Genomic DNA, 19,671 nt, shown 5'->3' with positions numbered 1-19,671 from the left:
ACCACCTTCTCTCAACGTTACTTTCAGAAATAAATGTAATATCTATAACTGAACTTACTAAATGTATTCTAAGTTAATAGATATATGGCACTATTATAATATAGTCTAATAAGTTCTAAGTTAATGAATATATGGCAGTGTTACATTATATATTGTCAATATGTACCGTAGTAATGATTCGCGTCCAGAATTTGAAAGAAAGTCTTAACAGAAAAGTATAAATAAGCGTGTTAATACAGAAGAAACATTAATAGTCTAACATTATTTTCTGAAGCAACACATTACTCAGTCTATTCGAAGGATTTAATCAGTTATTATTGCATTTTTATATGGATGAAGTTTGGTATCTTGTTTTAGTACAGTGATTATGTTTTAGTACACTTAATAGAGATCCAGAGCCACATATGTTTCAACCGCGGTACAACCAGTGCCTACTGTTTTGCTACTAGGGCAGATATTGACAATGATGAATGAACTTTTATGAAGTTCATGAAAGTGATGCACTTCACTTTCATGAAATGAACAATTATTTCGAAGTTGAATCATAAAATTATTCTAGTTCGATTTGTAAACAAAACCATGATTAACTATTAACAAGACAATAACAATAACATAACGCATTTTAGCTAGCAGATGTATTCATGTTATTATAATTGGGGCAAAGATTTTTATTTCTACGAGAAGAATGGAGCAGAAATGAAAAAAGAAAAAACATTAAATATCAGGTGCAAATAAAACAACTTGCTGAGCACAAAGAGATTTTCCTAGAACATAAAGTTTTATTATTAGAAAAACCTTTAAGTGAGAGTATTCAATGAAAAGAAAATAAATATCAAACTATTATTTACATGTTAAGCATTCTCGTTATATATTTGGTTAGCCGAAAAGACGAGTTGATTTCTTTTTCCATGATGTTCATTAGGTGAAATGCACAGTAGTATATAAAAAAAATGTGTATTTAATTTAGGATGGAAGGCGATGTATCATAAACAAAAAATAGAAGTTGAAATCATATAACAGCTTTATATAAGTAATATATTGTGTATATATAGCAACATTTCAAGAGTGATAAGAATTTAAACTCACTCAACTTCTAATTCATTGATGCTTAGTACCTGGCAAGCTTCTATGAGTTGTCTTTCTTTAGATTGAATTATTTGTTGCTCGGAAGTTTAAGTAGAACTATGATAACCAACAGATCAAATATTGAGTAAACTTACATGATTATCAGAGATATTACACTATGCTCTAAAAGGAGCCTCTGTTTCTGCTATATAGCGTTATTTAGTTAAGTTTACTTTGATACAGTTTGAAGTTTATTACTTTAATTTAAAATTGACTTATAATACATAACTAATGTTATTTTTTGTTTCCAGCTGTGCCAACGATGAATAGAAGTACAGCTACATATAAATTTGATGGAGAAGATGGATTGGCTTGTATTTTGTTGAGAATGGATGCCCAAATTGATGTACAATATAACGATAGAGAGGGGAATGCAAAGGTAAGATATTTAATCTTTACTTCAATGTTCTTGGGTTAAATTTACATTCGTTATATCCACTGCTTCAAATTTTGTAAGAAAGAAACAAGAATGTAACTTATTTTTATTTGCGATTCCCAACAGAATGGTTTAAATGCAAGTAATATGTGCATGATATTAGTAGTATTCTGAGATGATGTAGAAGAAAACAAAAACATGCTTTAAGTTCATTAATATTGACCAAGCGTAAGAGAACAATCATTATCCTATATATTAAAAAAAAAAAAGTTACATTCTCAATGAGCATTTAATAAACAGTATTGGGAACGTTTCGAGTTCGTCAATGAAGCTGTTTATTAATTTATCAAAAACAAAATTATTTACAACAACTAATTCATGTCTATGCATGCTTATACAATCATGAGTTAGTAATGTTTATTTTGTATTTGGCGAAGTTTGATACAGAGCTCCGTCGATGAACTCAAAATATCCCATGTATGCACAGTGTTGTTCACAAAATCTACCCACCTGGCTCTATTCTATCAACCGTACCTAGTAAATTCTGATACTTTGGTTCTAAACAAATATTGCAATTGGCTGAAGAAAATCCACATTTGTTTGATTTAATTCCAACTCTGAATAAGAGCACAGTGCTTCTCAAAGAGAAATGAATGTCCACTATTTTTGAACTTCTGTACATAAAAGTTAACATAAATGTAATTCATAGACATTTTCTTATGATCTTTTGAAGTCCATGGAAATGGTTTCAAAAGCAACAAATGCTAACATTTCAGTAACATAGGCTGATGTATTTATAGCTCTCTATACAAAGAAATAGTAAATAATAATTAATGAACAAAGAAATAAATTTTCCCATTGTTGTAAAGGATGAAATCGGGTAATCGGTAGAGTGGACTAACCGAACACCTTTGAATTAACATTGGTTTGTCTATGAAATATTTCTGGAAATACTCTAGTAATATTTAATATCTTACAACTTTTGACATACTGTTAATGACCACCAAAAATGCGTATACCTCGTACACAGTGAATGAGTTAGGTAGGCTTGGCATACCGGCAGTAAATTAAGATGCCAAAAGTCATACTAACTGTAAGAATTTAAAACTAAGTTCTACTTTATTTAAATATACCTAAGAGAGCTCTATGCACACGTGTATACCGGTAGTAGTCTATTTACTGATCCTACATTTCTTTTGTCAATTGCTTCGGAACAAGTCAAGAACGATATTTTCTGTTCAATATTGAATACTGTATACCAACTGGTCAATTTATTCGAAAAGTTATTGACAAAACAATATGTAGGGTGTCTATTCTTACTTTTGCTTGTTGTTGCACAGTGTTCGAAGTGGAAAAAAAGCAGAGGCGGTATGTTTTAGTATGATTTTGACTCAACATACCGGCTATTTAAATATTGTCTTGGTCACTGAAAAACCAGAGACAGTATGTCCTCATTACTGAAAAACCAGAGGCGCTATGGCATACCACCGCATACCGTCTCACTTCGACCTCTGTTATTGTACATATACGATGTGCAGAAATGTTTAAAAATATGTCGCTGAAAAAAAAAAATACTAAATTAACTAACATAAAGAGAGGTATGGTGAGATGACATACCGAGGACATTCTTAAATCTACAAGAAGAAAAGAAAAGATGGTAGTAAAAACATTTCTTTCAACCTTTCTTTCAAGATCGTCCTGGATAGATATTTTCATAAAAGATTTCTGAACGTAGAAGTATCGAAATTATACTAATAATATTTACAAAAACATAACGATACATGTAAGCTCTTAAAGAGCACACATCTGGTTAAAAATGATTGGTTAGAAGGATAAACAAGACTTCTATTTATTTAAATCGTTATTTTCTTGGTCTAGCTGCAAGAATATTCAATCTTCCCGTAACTGAACTAAATAAAGCATAAACATAACTAAATAAGCATAAACCGTTAGGTTACTAGTTCCTCATTTTTAACATAAGTGAGATTATTTGAAACGTTTATATAGCAAATTCCTACATCAGAGTAAAGCAGTATATATGTTGCAGAATTACAATGAGTAATATTTTCGTTCTTCGTTAATACTCAGCTTTAACAAAGTTGAGATCGTTGGAAATTGTCGATAGCTTCGGCATTTCTACATAATATCTTATTTATTTATATTTAGATCGCAACTATCATTGTGCCTCCATCCCCTGATATTACTGGTGATTGTGAAGACGGTGACAGATCTTTCATTAACTTACAATGGAGAACTTACAGTTTAGAATGGAGATTTAGTAAGGTGAGTGATGGCTTCATTTAATATAATTATTTAGTACTTAGATTGTCTATCACATTTCCCAACTTGGATGGCTTATTTACCGTATTTGCGCGAATATAGGCCGCACTTTTATCCTAAATTTTGGCTTTAAAAATCATGGTGTGGCCTATAATCGAGATTTTTCTCCTCAAATAATAAATCATCAATTTCAGAATAACATGTACATGTATCTTCTGGGTTGAAATTAATACTATTATAAGTTACTGCAGTTACTTTCGTAAACCATCGAAGACCTAAGAAGAAAATACCAGAAAAACTAAATCGGGTATAATAACTATTCTTGGACTGGAGCATTTCAAAGCTTGCCAGATATCCATGAATCGTTAATCTACTTTACGCTTCTAAAAGAGAAAAAGCTTTCACTCAAGATAAAACAAAATTGTATCTTCATTTGTACTCGTACTCTTTTATTTACTGTGCTCATATTAATAGTAACTGTACTGTTTCGGTGTTCCATGCCATCTTCTTCAACAGATCCAGGCCACTCGTCTCACTTCTTGGAATTTTATTTTGAATTGTGATTTAATCGTAAATTTAAGATTATAACAGCATCTTCACAAAGTTCCTCTAATAAGTAAGCAAGATTTCTACAAATTAACAGAAAATTATAGTCTTCATAAAAATCTTCTGCTTTAGTATTCAATAGAAATAAAATCTTCAAAGTAAGGATTCTAATGCATAGAAGTTATATGTATTACAAGTTTTTTTTCTGAATGTTTATTTACAATGTATACGAAATTGTGCAAGATAAAATTCTAGAAGTGAGTTGCACTAGTGAGGAGTTGCACGTGAGTTATCCAGATCTGCTGAAGAAGGTGTCAGGGAACACTGAAACAATACAGATAATAGACACAGTAAATAAAAGAGAAGATTTACAAATTATTATAAACATGCGTCAATTTAAATAATTAAAATTGTAGCATATTAATACAATTGTAGTTTAATTTCGACTGGGAAATATTGCTAAAAAGTAAGTAAAGAAGGCAATAATTTACGTGTTGCTTCGAAAATATCTCGAGAGTTCGCTCCCCAGCAAATTCAGTTCGCCAGGTATACGCTACACTATTTTCGCTATATAATAAAGCTTTTTCAAGGAGAACAAAAACTTTTAATTGAAAATGAAGACTTGGAGATAAATATGATAGTTCGTTTAACATTACTCAATATTATTCAGAAATTATCCCCTAATTTTTCAAGTTAAGAAAAGTAAGTTTCCGACTCGACCAAATTAAGATAGCAGTGCCCTGCTACTGTGTTCTGAATTTTGAAGATTTGTTCATATGTCTGTTATACGAGTGTAAGGAAATATTTTTTAATAACTTTTCATCCTGAGAATGGTACGAAGTTTGTTGATAATGTTGACATACGAATTTGATTATTTTTTTAATCTGTTTTAGACCCTTGGTGGTGAATTATGGTATGTTGAAAAGGTGGACTTTTCGTTTAGTACCATTGAGAGAGAATTTGAAAACGCAAATACTCCAGGTAAGAGTTTTCCTTTTCAATATCATGCCTACAGTATAAACTTTGTTATCCCGTCTAATGATAGAAAATTAAAAATGAAGTTACTGTTTTTCTTTTTTCATTGTGTAAATTTGTCACTCATGTAATGTGATTAATAAAAATATCTTCAGTCATAATGGCCGTGAGAGGTAAACTTGCAATCGCATTTTCGAGTTGATTTAAACAAGACAATGATATAAGAATTGTTTAATTGCTTATACGTATAATTTTTTAGTTACTCTTTAAGAAGAATAGAAAATCACACTTACAAGAGTTTAAATACATCACCGAGCGAAATAGCTCTAGTAGTAGAGCATTGGCTTCGCATTCGGAAGGCCGTGGGTTCGATTCTCGCTTCCGACCATCCTGACTGGGGTTTTCCAGAGTTTTCCTCAGCCCTACCAGGCAAATGCCGGGATGGTACCTACTAAACAGGCTCTGGCCGATATCTTCCCAAATCCTTTCCATTGTTATTGTTTTTGTAAATATCCAGGATAAAATGGCCTCTGACCTGAATCTGGTGATTGTTAAAAGATAAATAAATTTCGGAATGACAGTCGATAAAGGTAAACACCAGATTTTTTTTTATAGTTGGTAATTAAATAGTTAAATGTACTTTAACTAGATTTTTTGTAAATACATAAAAAGAGAGCATCTGACCATGGACAAAATATAATTTATTGCACATTGGCAATATTTCACCGTTATAAAATTACTCATATATTGATGTAGGTAGATATCTGCAATCCGTACCCACAAACAGATAAAGTGTATATGTAATATGTAATATTAGGAAAGTCAATTACAGGTTACAGGTCGCTATACCTCCCCCCCCCCCAAAAAGTCCTCCACAATTGATACACTAATTCCATTAATGTGCCATAACCTTAATGTATGCGACATATAAATCTTTCGAATTGTTGTCTTAGGTACATATCCCTCCAATTCACACATTTCCACGGAAACGTCTTCCGCCAAAATGGGATTTGAGTAGGCTAAACAAGTGAAAAATCACTCGGGGCTAAGTCGGAGGCTGTAAGGTGGGTGTTGAAGAAGTTGCCATCCAAATTCTGTCATTCTCTCCAGGGTTGATCATGTTATGAGACCTGGGATTGTCATCATGCAAGAATACGTTTGTACTCAGAAGCCTGGAGGGTTTCTTCGAATTATAGCCCGAAGCTGTAGTAGTACCTCAGATATGATGTGAGATTTATATCGCCTCGTCTCTGAAAATGAGTTAGCAGTACATCTACAAAACCACATAACATTGTAACCATAATCTTCCGGCGAAGGTGATAAATAATCTTCCATTATCTTCCAACGAACATTGTAACCATAATCTTCCGTAACCATAATCTTGACTTTATTGAATCACTGTCATGTGTATGAAATATTATATACACCATTTTAAAACGGGGGACTATAAAATTTCCCGTAAAATTTCCCGCACAACTTGAGACCAACGTTGTCATTCTCCCGTATTATGATTAGGTAAAGCCAGACTTGTATAATGAAAAGTTCACACAATTACCTAGACTTTCAAGATTCTTGTGGTAATGAATAATCGAAGTTTCCTTTATTTTCTTTATTATCCCTGGCTAAATCTATTCGTAATTTTCTTTGGGTTTCAACTTGGAAAAATCTTCATACAATAGTTTAGATAGTCCATCTATCAACGACTTGTCCATCATCTGAATTATTTGGTTTCTGCAAAGTCTAATAAATACATCTATAGCTAAATATACCTAAAGTCAACAAATAGTCTTTTCTAAAAATGATGAAAAAAATAAAAACACTACAAATTTTCCGCACAGCTTGCGGCCGTGTTGTCAATCTCTGGTATTAGAATTAGATAAAAGATAATGATAATGTGAGCTATAATAGATAATGAAAGATTTACACAATTATCTCCATTTCCAAGCAGTTGCGGCACTGTAATGTAGTCGCAAAGTCACGTTCCTTTCAAATTAATACGAAAAGTAATAATTAATAAAAAAATAATTATGGACATTTATTCCTGTATAGGAATGAGAAGGCACCAAACAAATCTTTTAGTTATTTTAATTGGAGTCTGCAATCCTGATTGACGTTCATGAGAAATTTGGCAATATAGCGTAAGTCACGATGCTTTGTGTTACCGTCTGTTCACGTGTTCTGGCGTGGCTCTTTCTCTTGTTAGCCTGCTTCAAAGAACAACCTTTTAAACGCCTGCCCTTACGTACAAGGTAATCACAAGTTAAACGTGACTAAAAAAAATGTTTTTTTCATGTACTTCTTTGCGACCAGTGGGGGAAGAGTGGAGGCGGGAGAGAAAGAAGAGGAGATGAGCGGAAAGATAGAACCCTTCAGGACTGTGTTGCGTTTGCACGCTTCAGACGATGAAGATGGACGTAGGAGAAAACACCTGCTAATCACGGGAAAAAGAATAAATCACATCATCGTAAGGGCGACATAGCTTTGCAGTAGATCTTCGAAAAAGGATTATGTTTTCTTTACGATGTTCATATATAAATTATTACGAAGAAAAAAATAAAATACTTTCTTAATACATTTTAGAATTTCGGAATTTAATAACACATGATTTTTTTTCCAAGTATTTAGGAAACGAATTTTTGAACTATATTTTAAATAGATTTGCATCTGAAATGTTAGTGTCATGCGAAGCCACAAACAAATATATTGATGTTAAACTTGTAATTCGAATTAATAGTTATAAAATACTAACAAGTGCAGAATACTCAATCATGTAGGGTAGGTTTAAGAGTAACACTCACGGGAGTTCAGCAAATTCGATTCTCGTTAGATTTGAGGAACTGCACGCATATTTTGAAGGTTCCTCAAGGATATATGATTTAATAAACAGGATACCAGAATTCGACTTTCGGTAGGAGCACGTGTGATTCAGATTCTATATTAAACATTAAGTCTACGTCTTGGCACTGACAATAAATGATCGAATGAAATCTCATTTGCTTTTAAACGATCGAAATCGAATAGATACTCGTATTTCATTGCATCTTGAAAATATTTTCTTATCCTATTTTACAAATTAATAAATATACGAGAAATGAAGCAAGTTTATTTTTCACCATTACTTAGTTTTTTCGAATCTGTTTCAAATTACACTGCTAATAATTTGTATTTTAGTAGACATGTAACAAAATGATTTTTACGAATCGATTGAGAAATTCAAAAAATTGAAGAAATAGTTCGAGCAGTGTTTGCACCAAGAATTTTTACTTCTTGAATTCTTTATGCTAAGTAAAAGCATATGTGTAAAATTAAGTTAAATAATTCTATATGTAGGATGTATGCTGGCAATATAATTATACAGTGGCATATTCGTTGTTATTTTTCTGCAATATTTATTCTTCACATCAGAATTTAAAGAATGTCTTCAAAGTGAGAAGTCACTATGCGAAGGCGGATATTGATTTTGCAGGGATGGGTTTGTGATTTCCTTTTTGTAGAACTCTAGGCCCGCCACTTCTTCCAAGATTCTTACAGTAATAGGTGATAGAGTTCTGTTTTCTTTCTTTTATATTCCTTATTATTGTCTGTGAAATATATAAGAACACTTACAAGAAACAGTATTATTAGCACTTTGAGACCACCAGATGTTTCTCTGTTAGCATTTTTAAAGGATTGACAAATCCACGTCGCTTTCACACAAGTACTTCTTTGATTTATTTTAGCCACCTTAAGACATGTCTACTGTAGATTGTTCGGATAATGGAAATTTATATTTTCTACATAAGTTTTGAAAAATGAATTTACAAGTCACTATTAGGAGGAATCAAAGAATAATACAGTCTGCTTCTAAACTGTACATATTTTTTCCTATACAGAGCATAAATTAGTAATTAAAAAAACATTTCTATAGAATAAAAACTTTCAACTTTATCAGATTATCAACGAATGACATACTTTTTAACCCCATAAAAATCTGTTTCTTTCAATTTTCTCGAAAACTAGCTTATGAATTCACCTTCAATCATGTTACTTTGTTTATGTCGATGTGATCTATTGATTGATATATCGCACCCCTGAATAAGACTGTCCTTACTCAAAATAGGTTTTAAGTTATCAATTTTTGATGTGTAATAATTGTAATTTGTATATGTTCAAGAAACATTTTTCTCTGCAATAATTAATATTATACGCATTGAAATAATATTACAATTTGCAAACATAGAAGAAATAATCAAGATTTTTTTTTTTCATATGGATTACCCATAAATTTACCATTTGATACGTGTCCTTCCAATCCTACCAAATGCATACCATAACCTTCCTGGGCGTCAATGTGGGCTTTACCACAGACTGTGGAGCTTCTTTTCACTTTGACCGTGATCTTTTTCGCATATAGTTGTTGTTTCATCACTCGTGATTAACTGCTATAGAAATGGCTCGAGGTCGTCATGTTTCAGCAGAAATTCGATCGAGTAAATATTTTTGAGTCAGATTATGTAGCATCTAAACAATGAGTTTCTTTTTCTTACCAGCTCTCTCCAGGTATCATCTACTTTTGCTGTGATTAGTCGCCCTCTGCGTGAAAGTGTCTTAAACTTCGAAATTTGCAGGATGAGAACATCTGAACCATCTTTTGCTCGTTGCTTTTGATAACATATCTTGCCCTTAAATTTCACGGGTCTGTGGCAGCATTTGCGCCGTTATCGAATGTAAAATGTAGCTCAGTTTTGCAAAAAGTTTACTCATCTCCACGATGAAAGACTTTACGTCTGATTATATAAGAGTTTCAACATTTTTTTGCATATTTACTAGCTTCAATTATGAAATGTCAATTAACGTTCGACCAGACCCGCTACGACTCATATACCCTGTGACACTAAGGCTGTCTCGTGCGCAAAAACTCACTATTTTTTTAAACAATCTGTTATACGTATATTACATTTTAAACTGTATATTTGAACTAATCGAATTGGCGAATATATGAAATTCTTACTACCAACATTGAGAATTTTTTATTATTCTCCAAATTTTCATCAATGGTTTCTTCTAGTTTTGGAAAAGATACACGAATATTAGTGAAAATCAAATTAATATGACCAAATGTTGCAAGATATTAAAGTAATATGCTCATAACTGTTAGTATTTTCTGCTAGAAGTGTCTGTATCATTGTTAAAAGAAGACAGATCTGATATATATATATGAAGCGCTCTCTCATAGACAGTGTTTTTTGTCTTGCATTCTTCAACTAGATCATATAAATTAAATATTACTATTGTGGGCTGAATTTGAATTTAAATGGCATCGGAAGTGTCACTGTTCATCTCAGCGATTCCGAAAACTATGGATACGACACTAATATCGGTCATTTTTAAACCTCTCCCGTAAGTTGCGCCGTCAAAGTAAAATGATAATCGAATCTCATCTATGTTGAAAATTTGATCGACATCGGTTGGGTGGTTCAAGAGTTATTAAATCACAAACATAATCACTTTCATTTTTATTTATATAAATACACGGTACGTAAATATAGCTATAAACAATCTATTCTAGAAGTATCAATTATTATTATTACCAACGAACGGCAATTTTTAGCGCCACAGAACTTCGTTTCTTCGCTCGTTCCTCTAGAAAATTTCGCATCAAAATTTACCCTTAAGCAAGTCATTTTGTTTTGTTAAGCTCGATGTGATATATCTTATCGTCGGACAGTATTTTAGGTAAATGGAATATAAAATTTAAAAGTTAAAATATTTTATGTAAATAGAAAATAAAATTTAAAAGTTGAAATATTTTATGTAAATACAAAATAAAGTTTAAAAGTTAAAGTGTTTTAGGTAAATAGAAAATAAAGTTTAAAAGTTAAAGTGTTTTAGGTAAATAGAAAATAAAGTTTAAAAGTTAAAGTGTTTTATGTAAATAGAAAATAAAGTTTAAAATTAAAATGTTTTATGTAAATAGAAAATAAAGTTTAAAATTAAAATGTTTTATGTAAATAGAAAATGAAGTTGAAAAGTTAAAATGTTTTATGTAAATAGAAAATAAAGTTCAAAATTAAAATGATTTATGTAAATAGAAAATGAAGTTTAAAAGTTAAAATGTTTTAGGTAAATAGAAAAAAAAAGTTTAAAATATAATCATATTTTGGACTGTATCTGTCGTGTTGCTAGTGTCATAATGAAAAATTTCATGAGTGTATACTTCAGTAGTAATCTCACCTTTTTAGGTGGCGTGGTTTACGTTCAGTATCAACTTTTAGGTTTGTCTCAACTTGCTATTCTCAATTTGTTTTTCTCATTTTCTCGAAACCTACGCATGAGCATTTACGGTGACGTATATCATTTTGATCTACACTGCAAGATCTATCAATGTGGTATATGTCTGATCTTTGAACTTTTTTTTTTTTTCGTTAAACGCTAATAATGTTGTAGAAGTTGATATGTATTTTTGCTATTTATTAAGCATTACAATTTCTATTTCTCTGCAATTCAGAAAAAAAAATGTTTATTGATTATTAAGGAAAATACATAGAGAATATTCCCATAATTTGATTAGGTGGACTGTGTCTCAGTGTCTCACAATGCTCTAAGTTTTACAGTGAAGTAATTAGTGTAGTATCTCGGATAACATCATTATACCACCAATAAATACAATAAATCTTGGGTATTTTTCTTCAGTTGTATCTGCTGTCATATAAGTCTTCAAGGACAAACTGTATTCTAATTTCTTATAGTTCATACTAGCGTGTTTGGAACGTAATTTACAACCTCATACTATGGAGAAAAAGTAGGTTTCTCTTAGTCTAATCTCTCGGAAGTCTAATCTCCCGCTAAGTATAAATAAAATAAGTAGTGTTTGTAACATTCTAAACGTATTGATAAGAGAAAGTTCATTCCAACCTGAATTTTAAACAAATATCGTCCCTATGGGTGGAACTGAAGAGTTTGAAGATATACTTATGTGAACTTTAAACTTTATTGACATCTTCTGCCATACTGCTTGTCCAAAACTGAGTTTCAAATAAGAACTCTATTAGCTAGTGTAGTTTCATATCATTCTGATGTACAATACTTATAACTTGGAACAACGTTATTTACTGTATTCTAATAGAAGTATTTAGTTATTGCATGTACCACATAAATCATTGATCCTAATCCCAAAAGTATGAAGAATCACTGATTTTTCTTTCTTCTGTTGTAGTGTAACTTTTACTTGCACAATTCCACTAAGAATTTATTTGTATAAATTCTAAATGTAAGAATCATTTTCCTATTGCTATTATGAAATTTTATATATAAAGTTCTTATTAGAAGGCATACAAAAGTTCTGCAAATAGAAATATGAGCCGCATTGATAATGAAAATCTCACTATTTGCTAACTGCCTACCTGAAAGCTTAGTAGATGAATGACTTTCTTAATGTTCTTTTATATAGTGTAACACCATAAATACTTGTTGTATATGAAACTTATTCTGGTAATATCACTGTGAACAATTATCAGTCCACTATGCTTCCCAGCTCTTCTCCACAGCCAATTATGTGGAACTCCCCCCCCCCCCCATGTTATTCCAGTGTTTCTTGATTTTGTCACCACTTGGTTTTCTAGGTCTCTCTTTGTCCCTATAAATATCCACTGGGAATTTGGTTTTGTTTATTTATCTGATTTCTTTCTTTCTTTCTTTCTTTTTTTTTTTTTTTTAATATTCTGAACTACTGTCATCTCAGTGCACTTATTTGCGTGGTAATAAGTCACTTGTATCATTTTCCTGATTTATTTATCTTTTTTCTTATAATTAAATATTATTCCTATGTCTTTTCAGGTTTCGTTGTGTAGTTTTGTAGGCAGTGAATGTCTAATTTTGTCAGAGTTCAAAATTTTAGTTTATATCAATGAGTAAACTTATTTCGAGTCGAAACCTTGAAGTAATAATAATAATAATAATAATAATAATAATAATAATAATAATAATAATAATAATAATAATAATAATAATAATAATAATAATAATAATAATAATAATAATAATAATAATATAAAGTATTGGAAATAAATAAAGGAGCAAGTGCGATTTATTGATTAACTATTATCTGTTATATTTTTATTGCAGCAAACCGACGTGTGATGTTGAAAACTAAGAAATCAATGCTGTACCCGACACCTGTAGGGAAGCACTATGCCTGCCGTGACTCCTCCATCGAACTCCGTAGTGGCGGTAATTATAAAGCCACAATCGACATAAAGGACTTCAAGCTACAGCCTTTTATATTCAAGAATGGGGAGTTCGGGCCGGGTGAGTATATTTCCTTACTTTTTTATATATTATATGCACTCAGTTCTCTGTATTTTTACTGTTATTAAGGAACTTTTTACAGCGATCATGAACTTTTATATCGTGAACTTTTTATAATATTTTTCATCTAAATTGTATGTTTAACTAACAAATAAAAACAATCGGCTTATGCACAACAAAGAGCGCACAAATAAAGCAAGGAAAAAATTAATAAATTCCAAACTTTAAAATCCCCTGCTATTTTAAAAGAATAATAATAATAAAAAGGACTTACTAATGAAAGATATTATTCTGCCTCCTATCTATTATAAATAATATAAATATATAAGTACTGACGAAATTAAACTGGAGCGTAATTATAACTATCAGATCAAACTCAGGAATGCGTCTACAGTTTTATTAATGCTGAATTTTTCAGTGAGAATCCTTACCTTCGTCAGCGGCTTATTTGTTGCACATAAACGCGCACTGCTGTTTCAAACACATCTCAGAACCCTCATTATGTAATGAAAAATTATTTTACGTATGAGTAAGCTTAGTTGTAATATCCTAAAATCAAAATACATAAACCATACTATGATGGATATAATTTCTTTGATTGAAATAGGAACATTACTGTATTTGATGCTATTTTATCCATCATAGTGTGGTTTATACATTTTGTTTTCAGAATGTACGGGTAAGCTTAATAATATTTAAAATAATTTTTCATTATATAATGGAAGTCATGGGATGTGGCTGAAACAGCAGCGTATCTTCATGCAAATAAGTAAGCCGTTGACAAAAATGAGGTTCCTGTTGAAAATGTCGGAATTAGTAAAACTGTGGATACATTCTTAAATATAAATACGCGGTATCTGTTCATTCATAAGCCCCAACAGATTAGGTTTATTCACGTCCGCAGAATATTCGATTTATAGTTCTTATTTCATTCCCCTTATAACGCACCAATAGTCATATTAGCTTATCCACCAAGAATACCACATTATTCATTTTCATTTGCTAAATAACAGATCATCCGCTGGTCACTATTTATACTAAAGTAACATAAATATAAATTGATCACCTCTAACATTTCTCTTAAGCTCTATTAGTAACTAAATTTCACCACCTAGCAACAAACATCTTACAATGGATATTACATTGCTTTACCAATGTTTATCGTTACTTCATAACTCCTACTTTACATTACTCAATAATAATAAATTTAATTTAGTTTAATTACACGAGGAAAGCAGATTGTATGATTTTTTGAGGAATGAACATAACATATTTAGCCCCAGGTTGCTTCAAAGTTTCAATCTGAAGTTGTTGTTTTATCCGATAGAAAATTATCACTAAGTTTATTACCATTATTTTTTAAAGTTTTTTTATATAAAAAACAACTGTTTTGATTCTTACATTAACATTTAAAAATATTGCAACAGCAGTCATCTTAACTCCTAGGTCATCATGATTATAATCATCATCATCAATATTCTACCATGACTGTCAGGTCATTACTGAAAATTGAGAAGTATCTAATTCCTACGTATAATAATCTAAAAGTACAATAGCGTTTAATAAAGATGTTTGAAAGAACAATAAATAACACCATTGATTTTTGAAAAATCCTTAAGGGTAGACTGCTTTCTTCATGTCTCAATCTATTTCTTGACTGTAGCTCGCCGATTTCTAGAAACATAAAGAAGAGAAACTGGCCACCCTACCCCTTATTCTACTGACTTAACACACCCGGCCAGGCATTCTAGAAAAATAGCCTAGAACTGACTTCGGGCAGTAGTAGTGTCCCCCTTTAAGCAAGGTACTATGGAAAAATAAACATTTACTATATTAAAATATATATATATATATAAACATTACGCTTTTCCTTAAAAGGATATGAAATTGAGAGCTTGAACTTCCCTTTGCTGAAATTCTGCGTACACCACCGTCGGGCAGAATATTCAGACAAAACATAAGAGTAAAGAAACTTCAAATTGTACTTACGTATGCATACAAATGGTAAAACCTCAATTCAATGCTGCGTTTCAGTGACTAATTGTCATTATTTTCATTCGTGTCTTTTATTAAGAAATTATTTATCAACTCCTTCCAGTGTTGAAAAGATTATAATTCGTGCTAATCATTGCTATTAAAATTTCTTATCAAAAACCACTCGTTCCTTTTTTTTTTTTTTTACCATTTCTTCCAAAAGATAAGCCAACAAATACTTATGTTGTGTTACATCCCATGACAAAAACAGCTTCTTACTCTGCTTTTTACTTTGTATAAAACTTATACTCCTATCTGTAAGCCAACAAGAAGTATACTCCTATCTGTATTCCAATCTTATGCATTATTACGTCATTAAATAAAAACATAGAAGTGTCACATAGGGTTTTCGAATAGTAAGTGGGGATTGCAATTTTTTTGAACTTGTTTGCACAATTATATATAAAATTAAATATCTGAACATATGTTTTCCAGAGTTCGCGTGTTCAGCAACTGGCACTGGGTCCTATCGAGACGAAACAGCGCCTGTAGCTGTTGGAAGCACGTTGGCAGTCGTAGTCCTTCTTACTGTGACGGGTTACGGTGTGTATCGTTATTTCAAAATCAAAAAAGTACAATATGACACTATGGAGTAGAAATGAAAATCAAAGTAATCCTTACAATATTGTCCACGAAGCCTAAACAAAAACAATTACACTCTTTGATTTTGAAAAGAAGTTGTTTGAAATAATTAAAGTTGTGACAGCTTCAAGCGACAGATAACTTTTTAATATAATGCACCAAGTAGAAAAAAATCTACTTGATATTGGTTTTAGTTAATGTCATATAGTCTAGCATGTAAATCCTAAGTAAGTATAGGTACAATATTTTTTTTAATATGAAGAAAAATGTAAATAGTGAGACATAATTCTGAATTTTACTTTTCTTTCGATACTCCTTCGTTTCGTCATGTACTCTCTTTTTCTGTACATTTTTCCTTTAATATCTTCTTTCTTTCTTAACATTTATTTTGAAAAATGTTCTTTAATAACTATGCAAAAATTAGTTTGGAAATAAAAAAAAATCGTGTAACAAAATTGGAAATCGTTGTTGTTCTAGAAGTATTACGTCACTATCTTACATTTTTCAGACTTTGTTTTTCAACATGATAATTTGTGATTTTTCCGTTTTGTAAGTGTTGAGAAGTCGTAAGAGTTTTGATATAGTGACATAATCAATGTTGACTCGTAACCGGTATAATAACAAATACAATTTAATATTCGAGAATAAACTTAAAAGTGTAAGTTACATATGTCCATTATTTGTCAATTTGTTTTGAATATTTAAAAAACAGTGTTAATTAATCATCTTAATATTATGTAATTTAATGTGGATATTGTATAAAGTTGTAAAAATCTTAGCAATAACTGAAGATTATTATGTAATCTTCTATATTTATGAATTACAGTGTGTTGATTTAAAAAAAAAAGTTTTTCATGAATTTACTAATTTTTGAAATATTTGTGATGTTATTTTATGAAAAAGAAAACATATCGTTAAGCATTAGCAAGCCATTACATGAACCTTCTGTTTAAATCCAATTTGGAATTGAGAGAGTAAAGAATACTGAAAGCAATATCAATTTCATTAAGGAATAAGGAAAGTAAAATTCTATTATTATTATTATATTATTATTATTATTATTATTATTATTATTATTATTATTATTATTATTATTATTATTATTATTATTATTATCCTCTAACATTATGATTTAAGTCTGAAGGGTTTCACATATCATAAAATACCTGGCTTAGTAAGCAAATATTTTGAATATTTTCTCGTTAATTAATAATTGCGAATTGCGCAATCTTCTTATAGATTTTAGTTATAACAAAGTACGGGTTTAAAGTAATAGATAAGATAAAACACATTTGTCAATTTTCCACATTAAGTTGTACCAATTCTTTCAAAAATATTTTATGCCAAATATATATATATTTGAAAATTTGCCGGTCTTACATGATGATTTTAAAATTATAAATGCTTATTCAAATCCATAAAAAATAGACTTCACAAAAGAAAGAAAACTAAACATGTCTACGAATTTAGCATAAGATAAAATTCTTTTTAAGTTGTTATGATATTATAAAATCTATGCTGTGATGTGAAAGAAGATTACTATCGTTGTTTGTATTGTGGTATTCATTTAAGACTGTCTTCTCAGTTTTTGAAGTTTTGTAAGTGTTTACTAACATGGCCAGGTTCAAGTCTTCCATGTTCTATTTCTTCTGCATGATAGAACACGGCTGGATAATTTATAGGCAAAAATATGTTCTATGATGGTACATTCAACGAGCATTCTGCAACATTTACTATATGTTGTAGTTTACTGTTACATTGCAAGTAGTTTCAACATATACATGAATTTAGAATGCAATCTCAGATAAATTGAAATTATTTTTCTAACGTTTATTTATTATTATTATTATTATTGACAGTGTAAGTTTATAAGTTTTTAATTGATGCACTTTTGTTTAAATGCAAATATTTCGTTTTTATGTTGTACATTCCTTTTAAAATTATATAACCTACTATTTCTTGGTGAAATCTGATTATAAATGCAAATTATCCGTTTGTGAGGAGATCTCCGTAAATGAGAACTATATTGAAGCATTGTCTGATTGATTCAGTCTGACTAAGACACACACGGAACTTTACATATGTATCTTGCTCTTACCAAAGAACTTTACAAAATAGTTCAACTATTGGTTTGCACATTAATAATATTAATCAGTCAAAAAGTAACAAAATAAAATAAAAAATAAATAAATAAACCTAAATAAAGTAATAAAGGTAACTTTTGATTCTACTGTCGATCAACTGAAATTGAGTCATTAGTTAACGACTCATCAATCAATAAATACGTGGTCACCTTTACTTGTTCCAAACTCTAATGATTGTACAAGCACTTGAATATTGTACGTTTATATTGTGTTTTTTTTTCCTTCTTATTTTTCTGCTAAAAATTAAGTGATATTAAATTGATTATCCTATTTACAATCAATTGATCTTTCTTAAAAAATCCTGAGTGTAAAAGATTAAGAAATTAGGAAAATGTTTTTTCCAATTAACTAACTATTCATTGATACCTTGGAAAACAAATACTTAAAAATACTATTAATAAAAATATATATGTTAATAGTATAATCTGACTAGTTTATAAGATTTTGGAACATGTAACAATTGTTTAAATATCAACTTACTCAAGAAACATTTCTGCAAAACAAAATATTTCTTAACAACATGTGAGGAGATAGGAATAGTAGAAGAAAACTATTAAGCTAGAATATTAAGAATTATTCAAGCACTTTTCACTACTTTAGTAGCCTGTGATCCGTTCAATCATTTTTACCTACAAATTATCCAGCCAAATTATAATAATGAAAAGAGTCCCAGGTGCACCTACAAATGTAAATGGTGTATCATGTTACGGTGTTCGTTACCTACAATAAATGCAGTTTGTACTGTAGTAAATCAAGGTTTTTTCTCAGTGATATTAGTTTGGGGATAAGATTAAATAATTTCATAATTTTTACTTCTTTGAACATCAAGTTTTTAAAAAATTTAAAATAAATAGTTTATTCATTTACCCTTTAATACAAAGTTCTTAAATATATTTTTATGGAAATGTAAAAATTTTATCTAATGTTTCGCGCGTGTAACTGTAAGTAGTAGTTTACATCAAAACGTTACTAGAAATGGAAGGATAACGTTATGTATGAAGTTATTCTAGGTGAAGAGTACTATGATTTTTTTTAACTTCCTATGCTTAAAAATAAGTATGAATTGGTATTATTATAAGTTGTGTCATCATCCTTTTGTTTCAAGCTGTTTGCCCCCATACGACACACTGGTGGTTATAATAATCAATCCATATTTTAAACATAGAAGGCTTAAAAAATCAGTGTGTCCTTCACCTTGAACTTCTTTACACGTAAGATTACTCTTCTATTTTCAGTTACACTCTGATGATTGTTTCACTACTTTTGTAAACCGAAATATTAGAAACATATAGATACATTAGGTAAGTTTTCACATTTCTTTTA

At 30.3% G+C, this 19,671-nt stretch overlaps 1 protein-coding gene across 1 annotated transcript in view; it reads left to right on the top strand.

Annotated features, from left to right (window-relative positions):
- Positions 1-19,389, top strand: part of LOC145660502 (lysosome-associated membrane glycoprotein 5) — a 55,314-nt gene extending 35,925 nt beyond the window's left edge. Inside the window, exons 4-8 of the mRNA XM_081725628.1 lie at positions 1,377-1,504; positions 3,668-3,784; positions 5,221-5,308; positions 13,406-13,588; positions 16,058-19,389. Of these exons, the coding sequence (XP_081581754.1) occupies positions 1,377-1,504; positions 3,668-3,784; positions 5,221-5,308; positions 13,406-13,588; positions 16,058-16,218 (677 nt within the window). The 3' untranslated portion in view covers positions 16,219-19,389. The remainder of the gene's footprint in view (positions 1-1,376; positions 1,505-3,667; positions 3,785-5,220; positions 5,309-13,405; positions 13,589-16,057) is intronic.
- Positions 19,390-19,671: the final 282 nt, after the last annotated feature.

This window comes from Thermobia domestica, chromosome 9 (genome assembly GCF_964235325.1).
Source record: "Thermobia domestica chromosome 9, izTheDome1.hap1.1, whole genome shotgun sequence".
In the NCBI taxonomy this organism is placed as follows: Eukaryota; Metazoa; Arthropoda; class Insecta; order Zygentoma; family Lepismatidae; genus Thermobia; species Thermobia domestica.
The sequence above is the reverse complement of the archived record's forward strand: the minus strand, read 5'-3'. Positions and strand labels throughout refer to the sequence as shown.